The sequence below is a fragment of the Heterodontus francisci genome, chromosome 10 (genome assembly GCF_036365525.1).
Source record: "Heterodontus francisci isolate sHetFra1 chromosome 10, sHetFra1.hap1, whole genome shotgun sequence".
In the NCBI taxonomy this organism is placed as follows: domain Eukaryota; kingdom Metazoa; phylum Chordata; class Chondrichthyes; order Heterodontiformes; family Heterodontidae; genus Heterodontus; species Heterodontus francisci.
In genome coordinates this window covers 116,389,424-116,411,015 of record NC_090380.1, presented here as the reverse complement: position 1 = coordinate 116,411,015, position 21,592 = coordinate 116,389,424, and the positions used below count along the sequence as shown (strand labels likewise).

General features: G+C 48.8%; 1 protein-coding gene across 7 annotated transcripts in view; it reads right to left on the bottom strand.

The window, feature by feature from the left end:
• Positions 1-21,592, bottom strand: part of robo2 (roundabout, axon guidance receptor, homolog 2 (Drosophila)) — a 644,486-nt gene that overhangs the window by 64,820 nt on the left and 558,074 nt on the right. For 6 of the 7 annotated variants that reach the window (XM_068041290.1, XM_068041296.1, XM_068041294.1 and 3 more), the window contains exons 17-20: positions 17,443-17,614; positions 16,299-16,490; positions 6,061-6,103; positions 922-1,067 (exon numbers count right to left, since the gene is read on the bottom strand). In XM_068041290.1, coding sequence (XP_067897391.1) covers positions 922-1,067; positions 6,061-6,103; positions 16,299-16,490; positions 17,443-17,614 — 553 coding nt within the window. The remainder of the gene's footprint in view (positions 1-921; positions 1,068-6,060; positions 6,104-16,298; positions 16,491-17,442; positions 17,615-21,592) is intronic. The other variant, XM_068041293.1, reaches the window with a different exon arrangement.

The following is a 21,592-nucleotide window of genomic DNA, read 5'->3' as shown; positions in this document are numbered from 1 at the left end:
AGAATTCCAAAGATTCACAACCCTCTGAGCGAAGAAATTTCTCCTCATCTCAGTCCAAAATGGCCGAACCCTTATTCTGAGCCTGTGACCCTTGGTTCTAGACTCTCCAACTTTTGGGCAAAAGAAATCTGGGGAAATTCCTCTCCGACCCATCCTGGCGATTGGAAATAGTCGCGGAGATCACTCTGGTCCTGAACTATCTCTTAGCGATATCCACCTCAAGCAGAAACAGGTCTTGCTCTCGTTTTAAGGAATTTAACAAATGAGCATCCATTGCATGAGCCAGCAAGCTGCTCCAGAGAGTCATTATTCTCTGGATAAAAAAACACCTACTGACACCTAACCTAGGCCTGGTCTTACACGACTTAAAATTGTGACCCCTGGTCCTCCTTAACCTATTTAATTGGAACAAATTGTCAACTTGAACACAATCTGTTCCCTTCATCATCTAATATACCTCAATCAGATCAAGACTACACTTCTCTCAAGTGTGGAGTCCCAGCTTTTTAAGCCTATCTCAATAACTAAGATGCAGAGTTCAATTTCTGTAACTGTTGCTGTCGTAACTACGCACAAGAATCAAATATCTTCACTTTGTCATTATCTGTAATCCCCATATTCCTTGATTCCCTTAGTGTCCTATCACTCTCAGTCTTGAATATATTCATCAACTGAGCATCCAGTCCACTGGAGTAGAGAATTCCAAAGACTCACAACCCTCTGAGTTGAAACATTTCTCTGTATCTCAGTCCTAAATGGCCGACCCCTTATCCCGAGACTATGAGCCCTTGCAATCAGAAATTTTGCATTTTCAATTCTCTTTGCTTATCCAAATGGAAACCGGTTCTCCACCCGTTTGGAATTTGCCAATAACACTGGAGGCACTAAGAAGCAACACAGATCCTTAGCAAAGTGACTCACCTGCTCGATTGAAGTTTCCCATTCCTCCAAGGTCTCCAAGGTCAGTGGGCCCATTGCTGCTCCCATTAACAGGCAGGCTGGTGGTAGGCCAGGAGTCTGCCAGCCAGGGATAACTCGAGTCACCCGGATTTAACAGGCCCGGTCTGCTGCGATTTGAGAAAGTGGCAAATTGAAAGAAAAAGAAACTCCACAGATTTAACATTTCCAACCTCTCGGCCTGCTGAGAGGTCGTTCGGTCAGTTTAACAGGGCTGCAATTCAAAGAAGGTCTACAATTCTCAATGAGAGCTTCTGCCTCTTGCCAGATTCCACCAGCGAGCCTTAATCTTGGGAGTGCGGCACCTTAATGGCCCATTCACACCCCCATTTCCCATAGGTCCTTTCAGTTGGATACCTCAGCGACAAGAGTGATTCAGGCTGGAGATTCAATAAACTGAGCAAACTGGGCTCCCCCATTTTCATCACCCCACCATTGGCAGCCCTGCCTTCAGTTGCCTTGGCCCTAAGTTCTGGAATTCCTTCCCTAAACATTTCCACCTCTCTCTCCTCATTTAAGACACTCCTTAAAACTTAGGTCTTTGACCAAGCTTTTGGTCACCGATCCTAATATCTCCTTATATGGCTCAGCATCAAACTTTGCTTGTTAATTGCTCCTATGAAGCATCTTGGGATGTTTTTATCACATTAAAGGCACTGTATTAAGAGAAGTTGTTGTTGTCCTGCATGCAGCGAATTTTGAGGACCAAACTGTTCTTAAAGGTACTGCTGGGCACTGCTCAGAAAATGGTCCAGGCTGTATCGAATTGTTTTATCTTGGAGGTAGAGCAGGTTGAACGGGGAGAGCTGCTATACAGTTTCATTAGGTGTACAAATCCTTGTGTTACTCCACCATCTTCCACACTCCCCCCTCCACACCACCATCCCACCCACCCCACCACCCCCGCCCCCGGCCAGGCTCAGTGGATGATTTAAGCATCTGGTATGGAATGGCCCAATACAGACCAGAAATGACCCAGGCTCCATCTGTGTCACATTCGGTGCTCAATTAGCTGATCTCAGTTTTGGATGTTATTGTTGTCCTTAGTGTCCTGCGTTAGAGCAGTGAGCAACCATCAGGGTTACTGCTCCCCCAAATGCTCCAGTGACTCCTGTTGGAAAGGGTGTGCACACATTGGCGTGAAGTCAGGGCAGGAGGAGGCTCAGTGGCATTACCGAGCTAGGTGTGACTAAGTGGGTAACACTCTCATCTCTAAGTCAGTTCATTATAGGTTCAAATCTCACTCCAGACACTTGAGCACAAAATCCAGGCTGACAATGTTAGTACTGAGGGAGTGCTGCCCTGTTAGAGGTGCTCTCTTTCAGATGGGACACATGGAGGTGCGATGTCCCGGCCAATATTTATCCCAATGCCACTAAAAACAAGTTTTCTGATCATTTATTTCAACGCTGTTTATGGGAGCTGACATTTTCCCTACATTACAACAGTGACTACACATCACAAAGTACATTATTGGCTGTAAGGCACTTTGGAACATCCTGAGGTCATAAAAGGTGCTAAGAAATGCAAATTCTTCCTTACTGCTTTATACTCCACAAGCCTCAAATATCGTGATGACACTTAAATGTGAAGAAATGGCCACTTAGATGCAGTCCAATTGAATTGTACTACAGTGAAGGTTGGTGCTTTCAGGAGTGGAGGCCAGAAAAACTGGCAACGTGAAAAGGAATCACTTGCATTTATATAACGACTTTCCCCACCTCAGGACATCCCAAAGTGCTCTACAAACAATGCCGTCCTTTTTGTGCTGAGGCCAATTGCAACACCAACGCTACTAACTCAGCACGGGTCAGGGATCGAACCCGGGATCCTCCTGTGCACTTCAAGCATTGATTCTGTTGACGATGATCCGCACCTTCCAGTCACAGGCGGATGAGCTAAGTGACTTTCCTTTGTCGCAATATTACCTATCAACTTGCACCCAACTGCCCCCCCCAACCAGCGCAAAAGCACGCCAGAGCAAATGGCAACTCTGTGAAAAGAGCAGCCCAGGATTCCTCCCAGTTCACAACCTTTCCAAAAACTCCCAATTTATCTGTGCTATCTCAACAAGAGCTTGCATTTATATAGCGCCTTTAATGTAGTAAAATGCTGCAAAAGTGCTTCACAGGAGCATTATCAGACAAAAACTGTACATTGAACCACATGTGGAGATATTCGGACAGGTGACCAAACGCTTGGTCAAAGAGGTAGATTTTAAGAAACGTCTTAAAGGTGGAAAAAGAGAGAGGTTTAGGGAAGGAATTGCATAATTTAGGGCCCAGGCTGGTGAAGGCACGGCCGCCAATGATGGAGCAATGGAAATTGGGAATGATATGTAATGGGAAGACATTAACAATGGGCATTCGGACTGCAGTGTTCCATTGCACTATGCCGAGTGGCAGTCAGCCAGCTCCCCTTGAGATCTTTAAGGCAGTTCCTGGGAATCACTTCATCAATCTGAATCGACTGTCTCCGCACTATAGCAACTGCACACGACTAATTTGCAACCAATCCATCATCTATGAGTCATTTACTCTGTGATCGATTAAGTGTAATTGGGGAGTCAAGGCAATTTGGAGGCAGCCAATGAGAAGTGGCAATCTCAAGCATCTTTGTTTACTAATGTCTAATTAATGCAGCCAATATCTATCCAACAAATGAACACGAGCCATTTTGTCTTTGTCACTAATTTTTTTCCCCCTGACATATGGAAAGTATTAAACATCTCGACAGGTTTGGCTCAGACCCGACTAGACCCATCTTCCTCAATCATTAAATGGTTTCCACACTGCAATGGAAACAAGATCCTTTTCAAAATTCTCTCCATTTTGCTCCTGACTATTACTAACGGAACAGAATAATACAGGTGCTCTCTCCATGTGCGTGGGCAGACTGAGCCAGGGCTATTCCACTATGAGCTGCGGCACTGCAGCCAGGTTTCACCCCTCGATAGTGCGGCCCTGTCACTGTGTGACTGACCGACCCCTCGATAGTGCGGCCCTGTCACTGTGTGACCGACCCCTCGATAGTGCGGCCCTGTCACTGTGTGACTGACCGACCCCTCGATAGTGCGGCCCTGTCACTGTGTGACTGACTGACCCCTCGATAGTGCGGCCCTGTCACTGTGTGACTGACCGACCCCTCGATAGTGCGGCCCTGTCACTGTGTGACTGACTGACCCCTCGATAGTGCGGCCCTGTCACTGTGTGACTGACTGACACCTCGATAGTGCGGCCCTGTCACTGTGTCACTGACTGACCCCTCGATAGTGCGGCCCTGTCACTGTGTGACTGACTGACCCCTCGATAGTGCAGCCCTGTCACTGTGTGACTGACTGACCCCTCGATAGTGCGGCCCTGTCACTGTGTGACCGACCCCTCGATAGTGCGGCCCTGTCACTGTGTGACTGACCGACCCCTCGATAGTGCGGCCCTGTCACTGTGTGACTGACCCCTCGATAGTGCAGCCCTGTCACTGTGTGACTGACCGACCCCTCGATAGTGCGGCCCTGTCACTGTGTGACCGACCCCTCGATAGTGCAGCCCTGTCACTGTGTGACTGACTGACCCCTCGATAGTGCGGCCCTGTCACTGTGTGACTGACTGACCCCTCGATAGTGCGGCCCTGTCACTGTGTGACTGACTGACCCCTCGATAGTGCGGCCCTGTCACTGTGTGACTGACCCCTCGATAGTGCGGCCTTGTCACTGTGTGACCGACCCCTCGATAGTGCAGACCTGTCACTGTGTGACTGACTGACCCCTCGATAGTGCGGCCCTGTCACTGTGTGACCGACCCCTCGATAGTGCAGCCCTGTCACTGTGTGACTGACTGACCCCTCGATAGTGCGGCCCTGTCACTGTGTGACCGACCCCTCGATAGTGCGGCCCTGTCACTGTGTGACCGACCCCTCCAGAGTGCAGCCCTGTCACTGTGTGACTGACTGACCCGTCGATAGTGCAGCCCTGTCACTGTGTGACCGACCCCTCGATAGTGCAGCCCTATCACTGTGTGACTGACTGACCCCTCGATAGTGCGGCCCTGTCACTGTGTGACTGACCCCTCGATAGTGCGGCCCTGTCACTGTGTGACTGACCCCTCGATAGTGCGGCCCTGTCACTGTGTGACTGACCCCTCGATAGTGCAGCCCTGTCACTGTGTGACTGACTGACCCCTCGATAGTGCGGCCCTGTCACTGTGTGACTGACCCCTCGATAGTGCGGCCCTGTCACTGTGTGACTGACCCCTCGATAGTGCGGCCCTGTCACTGTGTGACTGACCCCTCGATAGTGCAGCCCTGTCACTGTGTGACTGACTGACCCCTCGATAGTGCGGCCCTGTCACTGTGTGACTGACTGACCCCTCGATAGTGCGGCCCTGTCACTGTGTGACCGACCCCTCGATAGTGCGGCCCTGTCACTGTGTGCCCGACCCCTCGATAGTGCGGCCCTGTCACTGTGTGCCCGACCCCTCGATAGTGCAGCCCTGTCACTGTGTGACTGACTGACCCCTCAATAGTGCGGCCCTGTCACTGTGTGACCGACCCCTCGATAGTGCAGCCCTGTCACTGTGTGACTGACTGACCGCTCGATAGTGCAGCCCTGTCACTGTGTGACTGACCCCTCGATAGTGCGGCCTGTCACTGTGTGACCGACCCCTCGATAGTGCGGCCCTGTCACTGTGTGACTGACTGACCCCTCGATAGTGCGGCCCGGTCACTGTGTGACTGACTGACCCCTCGATAGTGCGGCCCTGTCACTGTGTGATCGACCCCTCGATAGTGCGGCCCTGTCACTGTGTGACTGACTGACCCCTCGATAGTGCAGCCCTGTCACTGTGTGACTGACTGACCCCTCGATAGTGCAGCCCTGTCACTGTGTGACCGACCCCTCGATAGTGCGGCCCTGTCACTGTGTGACTGACCCCTCGATAGTGCGGCCCTGTCACTGTGTGACCCCTCGATAGTTTCAGCATAACATACAGGCAGTGTATAATATATAGGAAATCATAAGCATTAGAAATATGGTTTCAAAACGTGTAATATCAATGAGTTATAGTCTGATATTGAGACACTCAAGATCTGTGCTTTAGTTTATCCTACCTTCCATTACTCATTATTCCTCCATCGACACGTTGGAAGGTTACTTCATTTTTCCCGCAGGATAGAAAAAGAAACAAGAGAAAAAAAATTGACACTCAGTTATAAAATGCTTCAGCAAGTCATTTCACACAAAGAGGAAGACGGATATTACGAGCATCTTCAGTTTTCCCTTACCCCATCCATCAGCTCGAAAATAAGACCTCTCCTTCGTGTGAGTGTGTGTGCGTGTCTGTGTTGGGATTTACTTCACAATATTCATTATCTGTGCCAAGGTCCCACTAAAGCTGCGGGAGATGTTCACGTCCAGTTAATCTATTGGTTAGAATGTTAGCCAGGATTTTTTCAAAATTATGCCCTTGGGTTTTAGAACCCACCTCAACAAGTAGACAAAATTTCAGCTCATTGAAAGGACGGCACCTCCAATAGTGCAGCACTTCCTCGGTGCTGCAGTGGACTGGCAGTCTGGGAATGCTCTCAACTCACTAGGGTGGGACTCAAATCGACATTCCTTTGACCGAGATGTAGGAGGGCTACTAACTGAGCCAAGCAGACGCATAAAGTCTGGAGTCTTCTTCCAGAGACTTGAGCACAAAGTCCCGGTTGACACTCCAGTGCATTACTGAGGAAGTGCTACACTGTCAGAGATGCCGGCTTTCTTGAGATGTTAAACCTCATCTGCTCTCTCTGGTGAACTTTAAAGATCCCATGGCGCCACTGGAAGAAGAGTTGGGGGGTTCGTCGCCGTGTTCTGGCCAGTATTTATCCCTCAACCAACATCACAAAAGTACAAATCATCTGCTCATTATCACATTGCTGTTTGTGGGAGCTTGCTGTGCTCAAACTGGCTGCCGGGTTTCCGACATTACAACAGTGATTACACAACAAAACTATTTCATTGGCTGTGAAGCTCTTTGGGACGTCCTGTGGTCCTGAAGGGCATTGTATAAATGCAAGTCTTTTTTTAGTTTAAGACCATCATATTTTTTCTTTATTTTAGTGAGTCAGTCTGGCCTGTCAAGGTGCAATATATGGGCATGTCTAATGGTGACTTCAGTGTAATGTCACTGTGCCAACACTAAAACAAGGCTCATATCAGAAGAGGGAGCTATTCGTCGCCTTTGCAGACACAGCAAAATTAGGGTTTGGAGTGCTAATTCAGGCCCAGGCTTTAGAATGCTGAGCTAGGCCTAGGACCTTTGGTGCTTTACAAATACAAAACATTAACAAGAGATAAAAAGGTCATTTTCGTATTTTATGTCCCTTGACTGCCTGAAGTTCTTTTTAAATTATATCCCTGTAAATGTTCTCAACATTTTATTTCAGAAAAAAAAAGCTCAATAAATGTTTAATAATTGAAGTAAAAGTTATTTTGAGGATGATTTGGACTGGGGTGATCCTAAATTGGCTCCCCCAGATTTCTGTTACGAATAGGCAGTATTGAGGCTACGACCAGGCAGCACAGAAACAGGCCATTCGGCCCAACTGCTCCATGCTGGTGTTTATGCTCCTCATGAGCCTCCTCCCACCCCTCTTCATCTCACTCCATCAATATATCCTTCTATTCCTTTCTCCCTCGTGTGCTTATCTCATTTCCCCTTAAAGCCATTCTATACTATTCACCTCAACTATTCCCTTTGGTAGCAAGTTCCCACCATCCTCTGGATAAAGAAGTTTCTCCTGAATTCCCTATTGGATTTATTATCCTATATGACATCTAATATCAAGAGAAAGAACTGACAAAGGAGAGGGACTGCGATAATAACTGGGTTGGTGTTTAATAACACTGCACAAGCCTGTTTACTTGAAACATTTATTCTAACCTCAAGATTCTCAACACTGTAAATCTCTTTAAAAGGTAGATGTTATTTGGAGAAACATGCTTCAGGCCAAGAAAAAGAAATATAAAAAAAAGGAGTTTTTATTTGGGTTTATCTTGTACTTATTAAGGTGAGGGTTTTCTGTAGTGGGCAAAGTAACACATTCCATTTGACTCAACAATTGTCACTCCCAGGACAGGTACAGCACGGGTTACATATGGAGTAAAGTTTCTGTGCTCAAGAGAATACAACTCTGAGCTATGCTCATAATTTTAAAAAAAGAAAAAAAATGGGTTAGATGCAGAGTAAAGCTCCCTCCACACTGTCCCCATCAAACACTCCCAGGACAGGTACAGATTAACATTTCTTGTAAACTGCCTCAATTTTAATTTTGCTTAATCCCTACTCCAGTATCTTTTGTACTGTCTCTGAATGAAGTTTCCAATTTCATCCCAAATCAGAAGCAATAAAATAAGATAAGATAGAGACTGATCTGTCAAACTGACTTCCTTGTTTTGTTATGAAAGCCCAGAAAAAAAAACAGGTTAGATACAGAATAAAGCTCCCTCTACACTGTCCCCATGAAACACTCCCAGGACAGGTACAGCACTGGGATTGGCTGGGCAATTTGGGAAGCACTTCCTGCCTGCAATCAGGGGGAGCAGCTGCACCTGTGTTGCTGCAACTGGAGAGGAGACAGCTGAGTGGAGTAACTGGAGAGGAGACAACTAAGTGGAGTAACTGCAAGTGGTGACTGTAGAGTGGAGGCAGCTGTGGAACTGTTGCACTTTTTCAAGACTAAGAAGACCAGCACCGAGTCTCCTCTCATCCCCATGCCGACGACGGATCCTCCATCACGGATCCGGAGGGAATGGGCTTCCTGGTCCGTACTTATTACAGTGCGTTGTTCTCTCCAGATCCGTCCAATGAGGACGCGCGCAGAGTTTTGTGGGAGGACCTGCCGCAAATCAGCCCGGAGGGCGCCGAAGGATTGGAGGCTCCGCTCCCGTTGGCGGAGCTGACTGGCGCCCTCCACCAGCTCTCGAGGGGCAAATCCCCAGGGCTGGATGGGTTGACCGTGGAGTTCCTCAGGGCATTCCTGGGGGAAAGCCTGGTGACCGGGGAGATGCCCCTCTTGTGGCGCAGGGCAGTCATTGTCCTGCTGCCGAACAGGGGCGATCTCCGCCTGCTTAAAAACTGGCGACCGGTCTCCCTCCTCAGCACGGATTATAAGATCTTTGCCCGGGCTATGTCTACCCGCCTGGGCTCCGTGCTGGCCCACATGATCCACCCCGACCAATCCTACATGGTCCCGGGCCTGTCCATCCAGGACAACATCCACCTGGTCCGGGACCTGATCCATCTTTCCCAGAGGACTGGTCAGTCGGTCGCCTTTCTCTCCCTCGATCAGGAGAAGGCGTTCGACAGGGTGGATCACGAATACCTTTTCGGGACTCGCCGTGCTTTCGGACTCGGGCTGTATTTCATGACCCGGGTCCGACTTTTGTATGCCACCGCAGAGTGTCTAGTCAAAGTTAACGTGTCCTTGACGGCGCCCCTTCGCTTTGGGAGAGGAGTGCGTCAGGGATGCCCCATGTCCGGCCATGTGCCTGCTTCGCAGGAGGTTGACAGGATTGGCTCTGCGTGAGCTGGCCATGCGGGTCGTCCTCTCGGCTTACGCCGACGACGTGCTCCTCGCGGTCACAGATCCCGTTGACTTGCGGAGGATGCGCGACTGCCAGCAGACCTTTTCTGCCGCGTCCTCCGCGAGGATCAATTGGGAGAAATGTTCCGGTCTCCTGGTGGGTCAATGGCAGGTGGACTCCCTGCCGGAAGAGATGACACCATTTGCGTGGAGCACCACGCACCTCCTCTATCTGGGAGTCCACCTTAGCCCTGCCGAGGAAGCCTGTCCGGCAAACTGGCAGGAGTTGGAGGCGAAAGTCACCGCTCGACTGGGGCGCTGGACGGGACTGCTCCGAGTGCTTTCCTACAGGGACCGAGCGCTGGTCATAAACCAACTGGTGGCCTCGATGCTGTGGTACTGGTTGGTCACTTTGGCCTCGCCCCCTGCATTTGCCACCAAGATTCAGAAGAAACTCGTCGATTTCTTCTGGGGCAAGATGAAACACTGGGTCTCTGCCGCGGTCCTGAGTCTCCCGATCGAGGAGGGCGGCCAGTCGCTGGTGTGTGTCCGCACCGAGGCTGCGACTCTCCGCCTTCGGACCCTGCAGAGATACCTGTATGTCGAGTATCCTCCCAGATGGTGTCTGCTGGCGACGTATTTTTTCCACCAGTGTCACTGCCTTCAAGATGACACTCAGCTCCCGGCGGAGACCGTTAGCCGCGCCTCTCTGAGGGAGTTCCCTGTCTTTTACCGGGATCTATTCCAAGTCTGGAACATGGTTGCCTCCAGTCAGGGCGCTCCCCCGCCAGCGGAGGTGAGTGCCTCGGCTGTCCGGGCGGCCGACTCCGGGGACGGACCGGCGGGCGGAGGAGTAGCCGAAGCCCCCGGGACGCCCCTCACTGCGGGTGGCGAGGGGGCTCGGGAGAGCGGAACGCTCCCGGCTGAGCTGACCCCCGCTCAGCTGGAACTGCTCATCGGACCCAGGCCCTGAACCCGTCCTCGGGAGCCGGTCCCGCACAACCCGAGCCGCCTCTAGGAAATGCCCTCCGTGCCATTCCAATCGGCGCGGAGCGGTTTCCTGTACGGGCTGCTCCTGCACACTCTCCACTTCCTCGCCCTCGTCAGCCGGCCGGACACGCCCTGGCGGTCCATGGTTCCATCTGGCGGTGAGGGGAAACCCCGATGGACGTCTCTCTACGCGGGAGTTCTCCCCTTTACATCGGGGACCCGATGGAGGGTGTTGCACAGGGCAGTCCCGTGCAATAGACTTTTAAGTAGGTTCACGGACTCCCAGGCCACCTGTACTTTCTGCGGCCTGGACGAGTCCGTGTTCCCTGTATATATGGAGTGTGCGAGGTTGCAGCCCCTGTTTGAGTATTTGAAGGGGCTGCTCCTCAAGTTCTGGCTGAACTTCAGTCCCACGCTCCTGATCTTTGGGCACCCATTGAGGAGGGGCGTGGGCTGGAAGGAGGATCTCCTTGTCGGTCTGCTCCTGGGCCTGGCCAAGGTGGCAATTCACAGGTCCAGGCTGCGGGCCGTCGGGGGGTCCGTCCTCCTCGACTGCCTGCCCCTCTTCCGCGGTTACGTTCGCGCCCGGGTGTCCCTGGAGAAGGAGCATGCGGTGTCCGCCGGTACGCTGGAGGCCTCCGCGACCGGGGACTGGAGTGCATTGTCGACGCTGAGAATGGCATTTTAATTTGAGTTTTTTGTTTATTTGATTTTAATAAAGTTATTTTTTTAAATAAGTATATAAAGGGGGCCTGAGAAATAAAGGCCCCCTCGACATGAAAAAAAACGGGGGTTAGATACAGAGTAAAGTTCCCTCTACACTGTCCCCATCAAACATTCCCAGGACAGGTACAGTGCAGGTTAGATTGGAAAGTAGACTGTGAGGGGACAGAAACACTGAGAAAAGAAGTGATTCTTGTTTGAAGATGTCATTGATTTAAATTCTGTTTTGATAGAGGAGGGGATGCAGTGATTGTCTCATCCTTAGCTGGGACGTAAATTCATTCTGACAATAATTTAAAACAAGCTGCTGTCTCACCGCCTTCTGATTAAGGCTACTGCCAACTCCTATTCATATCCCAAAGGTTCCGTCTACTAAGTGGCTGCTGTTCATTGCCTTGGAGCAAAAATTCGCTGATGGGTATAAAGTACAGAATGCAGCTACCTCTTAAAAGCAAAGTTTCTTTTATTATAAACGTTGATTCTCGCCATTCGGAGAAACTAGAGAAATACCCGGACTTATTGTCGTGTCCTGGCCAGATTATCTGTCGGATAAATCAGAACTGTGGATTCATTTATTGAGCGTTCGCCTCAGAGAGATAAGGGAGGTAGCAGAAATAAATACATCAGATCTTCACAGGAGCCTGTGAATGATTTACATTTAGTTTAGGAAAAGATTTCGCATGCACGTGCTGGCATTTGAACAGGCTCACTGAGTTTTCTGAAGCTATGTTGTGTTAATCCTTGTGAACATAAGAATAGGAGGAGGCCATTCAGCCCCTCAAGCCTGCTCTGCCATTCATGGTCATGTCCTTAACTCCATTTAGGAGCCACTGCTTGATATCCTTTGACATTCTTATCCAACAAAAAAAATCTATCAAGCTTAGTTTTCAAAACTACGATTGAACTCCTGTATTCACAGCCTTTCAGAGTCAGGAGAGAGTTCCAGATTTTTATGACCCTATGTGTGAAATAAGTGATTGCGAATTTCACTTCTGAAAGGTCTATCTCTAATTTTACTCCCATGTTCTGGATTCGACCAAAATGATGATAGAATTTTCCTGCCCCTGGGATACACCTGAGAATGCAGCCGGGACCTCGGTTTGACATCTCACCTGAAAGACAGCACCTATTACATGGATTTTACAGCACACAACAGGCCATTCGTCCCAACTTGTCGATGCCAGTGTTTATCTTTCACACTCCTACCCTACTTCATCTCACCCTAACAGCAGATGCCTCTATTCCTATCTCCCTCATGTGCTTATCCAGCTTCCCCTTAAATACATCTATTCACCTCAACTACTCCATGCAGTAGTGAGTTCCACATTCTCACCATGCTCTGGGTAAAGAAGTTTCTCCTGAATTTCCCATCGGATTTATCTGCTCTGACAGTGCAGCACTGCCTCAATCCTACCTGAGTAAGAGAACCAGGTCTCACAGCCCGACTCCTCCCTGCAGAGCAGCAGACACATTGCACACACAATCTGACCAACATTGCACACCGTGCAGAGAGAGATCTCCACTCCCCCGATTAGGAGGAATGTCGATGGCTGCCATCGAACTATTTTAACAACAGACTTAGACGCTGCTGAATCAGCATCTGAGTCAGGTGGAAACGGGCTTCACCCTGGTCATTGCTGAGTTAGCCAAGCTCAGGAAGCTATAAGATTTGGCCAGGCCCACTGACCTCCTTTGCTGGGAAGCGCGGAGATGTGTGCATGGGACATCCTGCCCGGGCAGCGTGGGGTTGGTGCTGAGTCCTCCACTGTCACCACTCGCTGTTCAAAATCACACAGCTAAAACTTGGGTGAGTTACTGGAAGGCGAATGAGATTTGTACAGCCCAACCTACCAGCAAGAAGGCAGGAGAACAGAGCGACAGAGCAAAGGAACGTAAATAGAATAAACAGACCAGGGCAAAGATAGTCTATAGTACTTTAAACCTGATGGTTTAGGAGGCTATATAGAAATCAGGAAGCATTATTTCAAACAAAGTGGAGTGAAAATATGGAACTCTCGCCCCCAAAATGTGCCAGGAGTCATTTGGAGCTTTCAAGACTGAGATGGGTAGATTCTAGTCAGGCAAAGGCCATGAGCAGATATGGAGCAAAAGTGAGTTAATGGAGTTGAGGGGCAGATCAGCAATGATCCGATTGAATGGCAGATAGAACAGGCTTGAGGGGCTGAATGGCCTCCAGCTCTTCCAATGATGTCAGTCACTGATACTTCGGGAGTTACACTTCAAGGGCCCATCAATAATGTGCTTACAAAGTAGCTGACCAGAATGGTTTTGCTTTCCACAGCCTTGCTGTGGCTATGCATTTGTCCTCTTGCTTTGGTCTCGATTGACAAGACACCCAGCCACTCATTACCCCCTTCCATTCCCATCTCACCACTAGAAAGCGGGCTCTGGTCTGCCTTACCTCTCCCCCACAAACGAAGGCAGGTGCCATCGCTTTGTGTGGCAGGGGCACAACGTTTCAAAAACTGACTCCCAAACGTAAAGCTAGACTTCAGGGGCAAAAGGAAACATTGATGTGCACGGAGAGAAGGCTCGCTGGGTGATATAACAATGTGGTCCTTCTTCTCCCCATCCTGCCCTGACTGGTGAGGCCCCTCCCCACCTCTCCCCTCGCAGGGTGAGGGGAGGAGTGCGGAAGGTGAAGGTAACGGGGAGCATGCGGGGAACACAAGCCGCTTGTTATCTCATTCCATTACGACGGCATGCAAGAGACGGACAAACGGACAGTACCTGCCGGGGTGAAGGTGAAAGACTGGACTGCAATAAAGAACAAAAAGACAGAAAAAGATCGTGAGTCACAAACAAAAAGAAAAGAAGCAACCAATCGCCAGGCACTATCTTCTGCAGGCACGTCGTCATTGGTGACTGGCTTCCAGCAGCTATCCAATCATTAGTAAGTCACATAAAAAAGAAAACAAACAAACCAATCAGAGGTGCCAGTGAGGAGTCTGCAGTTTACAAAGTGCTAGCGAAGGGTTAGTTCAGAGAAAGAGAAAGCAGGAATAAGGACTGTACAATAAACTCAGCTAACGAGTCTGGTGGGTCTCCCATTCTGGCAATACCTCAAAGAAGACAGGCCACAGACCAAAACAGGGACTCAACATCTATATGAATGGATCCCACACTGAGTACTACATGCAGTGACTGAGAGATTCCTTTTCAGTATCATCACTTTTTAAATTCCAAAGTCAACATAAAATTCCAATTCAGCAGAGGCAGATAGACAGAGACAGACAAGAGACAGACAAGCAGAGACGGACAAACAAAGATAGACATTGACTGTAGCAGGAAAAATTACAGCACGTGCGTTCAAAAGTAAGTACAACTCTACGCCTTGAAACTCCGAGTGCTGTCTCAGCCTACAGTGCATATCAAGCACCCAAACACAGAGAAACAACAGGCATCAAACACCCCAACATGCAGACAACAGGCCTCAAAGCCTGTCCACAATCTACAAGGCACAAGTCAGGTCTGTGATGGAAAACTCGCCACTTGCCTGGATGGGTGCAGCTCCAACAACATTCAAGAAGTTCAACATCATCCAGGACAAAGCAGCCCCGCTTGATTGGCACCCCATCTACAAACATTCACTCCCTTCACCACCGAAGCACAGTGGCAGCGATGTGTACCATCTATAAAACGCACTGCAGCAACGCACCAAGGCTCCTTCGACAGCACGTTCCAAACCTGCGACCTCTTCCACCTGGAAGAACAAGGGCAGCAGATGCATGGGAACACCACCACCTGCAAGTTCCCCTCCAAGTCACACACCATCCTGACTTGGAACTATATCGCCGTTACTTCACTGTCGCTGGGTCAAAATCCTGGAACTCCCTTCCTAACAACACTGTGGGTGTACCTACCCCACATCGACTGCAGCGGTTTAAGAAGGCATCACCACCACCTTCTCAAGGGCAATTAGGGATGGGCAATAAATGCTGGCTGTGCCGGTGATGCTCACATGAATGAACAAAAAAAAACCACAACGCAGAGACGCCAGGAAGCACAATGTGAAATTATTCTCTCCTAATTTCCTTTGCCAACTTTCTCTCCTTATTCTGCACCTTCTCTGCTAAAGACACTCACTTCTGGTGGGCCACAATTCCATAACATCTGGCAGCAGTCCTCAGAACTTCCACCCGCCCTGAAAAATCTTTGTCCAGCCCAAACTTCCACTACTCCCCACCACCCATTTCCCCCACCCACCAGAACCTCCACCAGGGACCACCCCAAGTGTGAGTCAAGAGCTTGGCAGCCTCTCCGCCACAGTTAGCTGTCTGATCCTGTCCGTGAACGATGACCATACTCAGCACTTTGCAGCCTGACAGGGATCAAGATCTGCAACCATGGCTGATTTCCCTTCCCCCACTGACTCACTAGCCTAGGGTTCCTCAAACCAAATGAAGCACCACAATAGAATGACCCAGCTGTTAACTCAACACAGGTTGGGGATCAAACTGTACAACAACATCAACAGGAACTCAATGATCTTCTATCCTGAGATATAGGTAGTTTAACATAGCACCCACTGATATGGAATGATGTTCCTTTTGCTGGCACAGTCTGGCAATGTCTTCTCCTATTCCTGCACCTCTGTAAGGATTAAGGAAGACTCTGCTTGTATTGTGTAAAATCAGATGGGAGTTGGAGGCCTGCTTTCAAAAGGCAGTAAATTTGCACATTTGCAACCTGACTGGTTAGTGCAAGCACAGAGTTACGAGATGGGTTGGCTTGCTTACTCATGAATGAGGGAAGGAGTGTTCACTTTCACCTCCATGGTAACGTGATGCTGTCGTTCACCCATCCTTTACAGGACCCAGGCAATTTTCATCCTGTGGAAATCAATGTGATAAAAACCGCGCGGCCAATGAAGGCAGCAATGACCCCCCAGACTCGCCAGAGTATGTAGCCTGGCTGCTTGCTTTCGCTCTCAGCCGTGTTTGCGTTCCTGAATTGTGTTCCTCATAAAAATGACCAAGCTTTCCCCAGGCCCCGGAGATTGGCGTTTCCCCATGTGTCTGTGCTCCTCCCCCTCCGCTCACCTGCGTAGTTGCTGAGCCCCTTCCTCTTCTTCCTCCGCCAGTACAGCCAGATGCTGAAGCCCATCAGAATAACCCAGCATGCTCCCCCAATCCCTGCGATAAAGGCTGGCTGCTTCACTACATCCGTAATCTGCTCTGTGATGCTGTTGTTGCTCCTGGGCCCAGTCATGAAGATGTCGTCACCGCGACTCCCTGCGGAAAGAACATCTCCTCTCGTTTTACAAACATTTTCAGTTGGGAATTTAAAAAACAACTATTTCAATGTAACCATTTATACCCGGGCATTTCAGTGACATACGGGTATGACGGAAAAAACGGTCTGTCTGCCAACATATTATCTTGTTTATCACAACAAGGAGTCTGGTGTGGCATTTAACTCCATGACCCTGGGGAACAACATTTGGAGGGAAGAAACCAAAGGGATTGCTGTTGTTTTTTTATTTTCACACTCTTGGAGAAGGATGTGAAGGAGTGGAAAAATACGTAGGCTCATTGAGAGTCTGACAAGCATATACAGGGCTTTGCAGTAGAAAGGTGTTATGGGATTCCACAATCCATACAATATATTATATATGTATGATATAATGGTTGGGGGGAACCACCAAAGCCATGGGCTGCAAATACTATTCCAGCAGCCGGCAGCTGCTAAACGTGCAGCAATTAAATTCTGGAATACGCAAGAGGTGAGACTTGATAGACAGATTTTTGGTCTCTCAGGGAATCAAGGTATATGGGAAGCAGGTGGGAATGTGGAGTTGAGGCAGAAGATCAGCTGTGATCATATTGAAAGGCGGAGCAGGCTCGACGGGCCGTATGGTCTACTCCAGCTCCTATGTCTTACGATCGTAACTGGAGGATTACGGATATCTTGGAGGTTTGCAGGGCTGGAGGATTTTACAGTGATAGTCAGGAGCGAGACCATGGAGGAACTTGAAAACAAGAGTTCGAATTTTAAAATTGAGGCATTGCTGGGGCAGGAGCCAACGTAGGTGAGCAAGGATGATGGGTGAACGGGCCTTGGTGCGAGTTAGGATACGGGCAGCAAGAGTTTTGGATGAGCTCCAGTTTATGGAGTTCACAACGAAAGGCGAAAGATGTGTACTGTAGCCTAGGTGGAGGAATGGCTGGTCAGAATGGAACTTACCAATGATGATGAGCTGAGGCTCACTCTTCACACCGACCCCGGCACCTGTGCTCGCAGCCACCTGCACTCGGTACTGGACACCGGGGAGCAGGCCACCAATCACCACCGATCGAATGGCAGCATCCACCGTTTTGTTGATGTGAAACCGGGTGGCATTGCCCAGGCACCAGATCTGTCAGTAAGCACAGGAGGGAAAGGAAAGAGTGGAAGGTCACAAGAGAAATCAATGCAATGAGTTCCTCTGGTTGCTAGGTGTCACAACATCACTGTATGAAACAAGGATGAGATAAGACAATGGGACGTAACTAACCCATTGCTTAACTAGCGATTATGCTACTGGACTGGTAATCCAGAGGCTTGGACTAGTAACTCAGTTCCAGTTTGGTCTAGAGAACAAGACCAGTTTGAGAATTTGAATTCATTTTAAAAAGAAAATCTGGAAATAAAAAGCTGGTATCAGTAAAAGTGACCCTGCATCTGTCAGATTGTCATAAAATCCTAATTGGTTCATTCATAGAAATGTTACAGCACAGAAAGAGGCCGTTCGGCCCATCGAGTCCATGCCAGCTCTCTGCAAGAGCAACTAAGCTGACCTCACTCCCTGGCCTTTTCCCCATACCCCTGCAAATCTTTTCACTTCACATTCTTATCCAATTCCCTTTTGAATGCCACTATAGGGTTTTCCTCATGTCGCCTTTGGTTCTTTTGCCAATCACCTTAAATCACTGTCCTCTGGTTCTCGACCCTTCCACCAATGTGAACAGTTTTTCTCTATCTACTCTGGTCAGACCCCTCATGATTTTGAACATCTCTATCAAATCTCCTCTCAACCTTCACTTCTCTACAGAGAATAACCCCAGCTTCTCCAATCTATCCACATAACTGAAACCCCTCATCCCTGGAAGCATTCACGTAAATCTTTTCTGCAACCTCTCTTAATGCCTTCACATCCTTCCTAAAGTGTGGTGCAGAATCGGACAAAATACTCCAGTTGAGGCTGAACCTGTGTTTTATAAAGGTACATCATAACTTCCCTTTAGAGAAGGAAACTTGCTGTCCTTACCAAGTCTTGCATACACGTGACTCCAGTCCCACATCATCATGATTGATTCTTAACTTCCCTCTAATGTGGGCCTAGCAATTAAACCTTGGGCAACCAGAGATAGACATTAAACAGTGGCCCTGCCAGTGACACCCACATCAGAAGGACACAGTTTAAAAAGACGGTCCTCCCAACAGCTGGTAACGGCTGCCCATCATAGAGGTTAAAAAAACAGAGAGGAAAAACAAGTGGTGACAAATGCTGGGAAGTCAAGTCCAACTCCCTAAATCAATCGTGCAATGTGCATTATATTGTGGTGACTCATAATACAGCATCAGACGGGTTTAAATAAACATTTGCTCCACTCATCCACACACACATTGAAACACATGTTTACCCGAAAGAGGCAATCTTCACAGACACGCTTTGCTGTTGTTATGGGTAATTGTTCTTGTAGAAAGATCGGTTGGAAAGTTGATGTGACTGTTGACTCAGTGGGCGGGTATGGAGTGGGGTGCGGGTGATGAGAGCGAGCTCTCCAGTTTATCCTGGTTCCAGGGCAATGATTAATGACTGTTGTTGCTTTGATAATACACTTCACTGGGGCTGCTGATCACCAGCCAATGGAACCTACAGCAGGCACTGGGTCACCTCAGTTGCATATGCAACAGTCCGAATGCCTGTTATAGTCGACCAGTCGGGATGCCCGAAAATTCACCTTTGCCCATGTGGCGGCTTCTGTAACAAGGATGCATTTTTGAGTGCAGGAATTTGTACTCAAAATTGCCCCTTATTGCCCCTGTATCCTGCCAGAGAACGGATACAATGAAGGCCCATTGCTACCTCATTGTGTTCATTGGAGTTGCACTGATGGTCTTTGACAGTCCTAATTAATCCCCAATTTGTTGTTTAATTAAAAACAAATCATTGGCACAGTGGGTTAGACACTGGTTTCTTATCTGTGTGCCATTTGATTGCAGACCGGGTCAGGTTCAACTGCTCTACAACTCCGAAAGCTCTCTGAATTTTCATTCAACGAGGTAAAGGATGAGACAGGAAAAAAATGCCACTCTGTTCATCATGCATTGTGGAGTTTGCATTAAGGCACATTAATGCGACAGTGTAAAGGGAGCTTTAATCTGTATCTAACCCCGTGCTGTACCTGTCCTGGGAGTGTTTGATGGGGACAGTGTAGAAAGAGCATTATTCTGTATCTAACCCCGTGCTGTACCCGCCCTGGGAGTGGTTGATGGGACAGTGTAGAGGGAACTGTACTCTGTATCTAACCCTGTGCTGTCCCTGTCCTGGGAGTGTTTGATGGGGACAGTGTAGAAAGAGCTTTATTCTGTATCTAACCCCGTGCTGTACCCGCCCTGGGAGTGGTTGATGGGACAGTGTAGAGGGAACTGTACTCTGTATCTAACCCATGCTACACCTGCCCCGGGTCATTTGAAAAGAGCACTCCATTCCCCAGCACTAACTTTCCTCAGATAAGCACAATAAAATAGTGACAAACAACAAACTCAAAGAAAAACAGTTTGTTCAGCATCTTGTGGGCAAGAAAAGCTGAGGTTTTGCTTAATTAGCCATTACATGGATCTCAAAGACTGCTGCTGATTAATGGAGTGATCAACACTGGCTCCCTTAGAGAACGAGATATGGTGCATTAGTCTGAATCCTACAAAATGCGACTGAAATAGACAACTGTGCGATAGCTGAAACAATGCAGTACACTGTAAACCATCACATCTACACAATCTGTACAATATTTTAAATTCATTCATGAGATATGAGTGTCGCTGGCAAGGCCAGCATTAGTTGCCCATCCCTAATTCCTCTTGAGAAGGTGGTGTTGAGCCCCCTTCTTGAACACTCTCAGTGCTGTTAGGGAAGGAGTTCTATGATTTTGACTCAGCAACAGTGAAGGAACGGCGATATAGTTCCAAGTCAGGATGGTGTGTGGCTTGGAGGGGAACTTGCATGTGGTGGCGTTCCCATGCATCTGCTGCTCTTGTCCCTCTAGGTGGTAGAAGTTGTGGATTTGGAAGGTGCTGTCTAAGGAGCCTTGGTGAGTTGCTGCAGTGCATCTTGCAGATGGTACACACTGTGCGTCGGTGGTGGAGGGAGTGAATATTTGTAGATGGGGTGCCAATCAAGCGGGCTGCTTCGTCCTGGATGATGTCGAGCTTCTTGAGTGTTGTTGGAGCTCCATCCATCCAGGCAGTGGAGAGTATTCCATCACACTCCTGACTTGTGTCTTGAGGATAGTGGACAGGCTTTGAAGAGTCAGAATTCCCAATCTCTGTCCTGCCCTTGTAGCCACTGTATTTATGTGGCTGGACCAGTTAAGTTTCTAGCCAATGGCAACTCCCAGGATGTTGATAGTGGGGGATTCAGCGATGGTCATACCATTGCATGTCAAGTGGAGATGGTTAGATTCTCTCTTATTGGAGATGGCCATTGCCTGGCATTTGTGTGGAGTGACTGTTACTTGTCACTTATCAGCCCAAGCCTTAATGTTATCCAGGTCTTGCTGCATATGGACACGGACTGCTTCAGTATCTGAGGAGTCACGAATGGTAGTGAACATAGTGCAATCATCAGTGAGGATCTCCATTTCTGACCTTATGATGGAGGGAAGGTCATTGATGAAGCAGCTGAAGATGGTTGGGCCAAGGACACTGCCCTGAGGAACCCCTGCATTGATGTCCTGGAGCTAAGATGATTGACTTCCAACAACCACAACTATCTTCCTTTGTGCTAGGTATGACTCCAACCAGTAGAGCGGTTCCCCCGATTCCCATTGGCTCCAGTTTTGCTCGGGCTCCTTGATGCCATACTCGGGTCAAATACTGTCTTGATGTCAAGGGCAGTCACTCTCACCTCATATCTGGAATTCAGCTCCTTTGTCCATGTTTGGACCAAGGCTATAATGAGGTCAGGCCCTGGCGGAATCCAAACTGAGTGTCGATGAGCAGGTTATTTCTGACTAAGTGCCACTTGATAGCATTGTCGACGACACCTTCCATCACTTTGCTGGTGACTCAAAGTAGGCTGATAAGGCGGTAATTGGTCGGATATGATTTATCCTGCTTTTTGTGAACATAA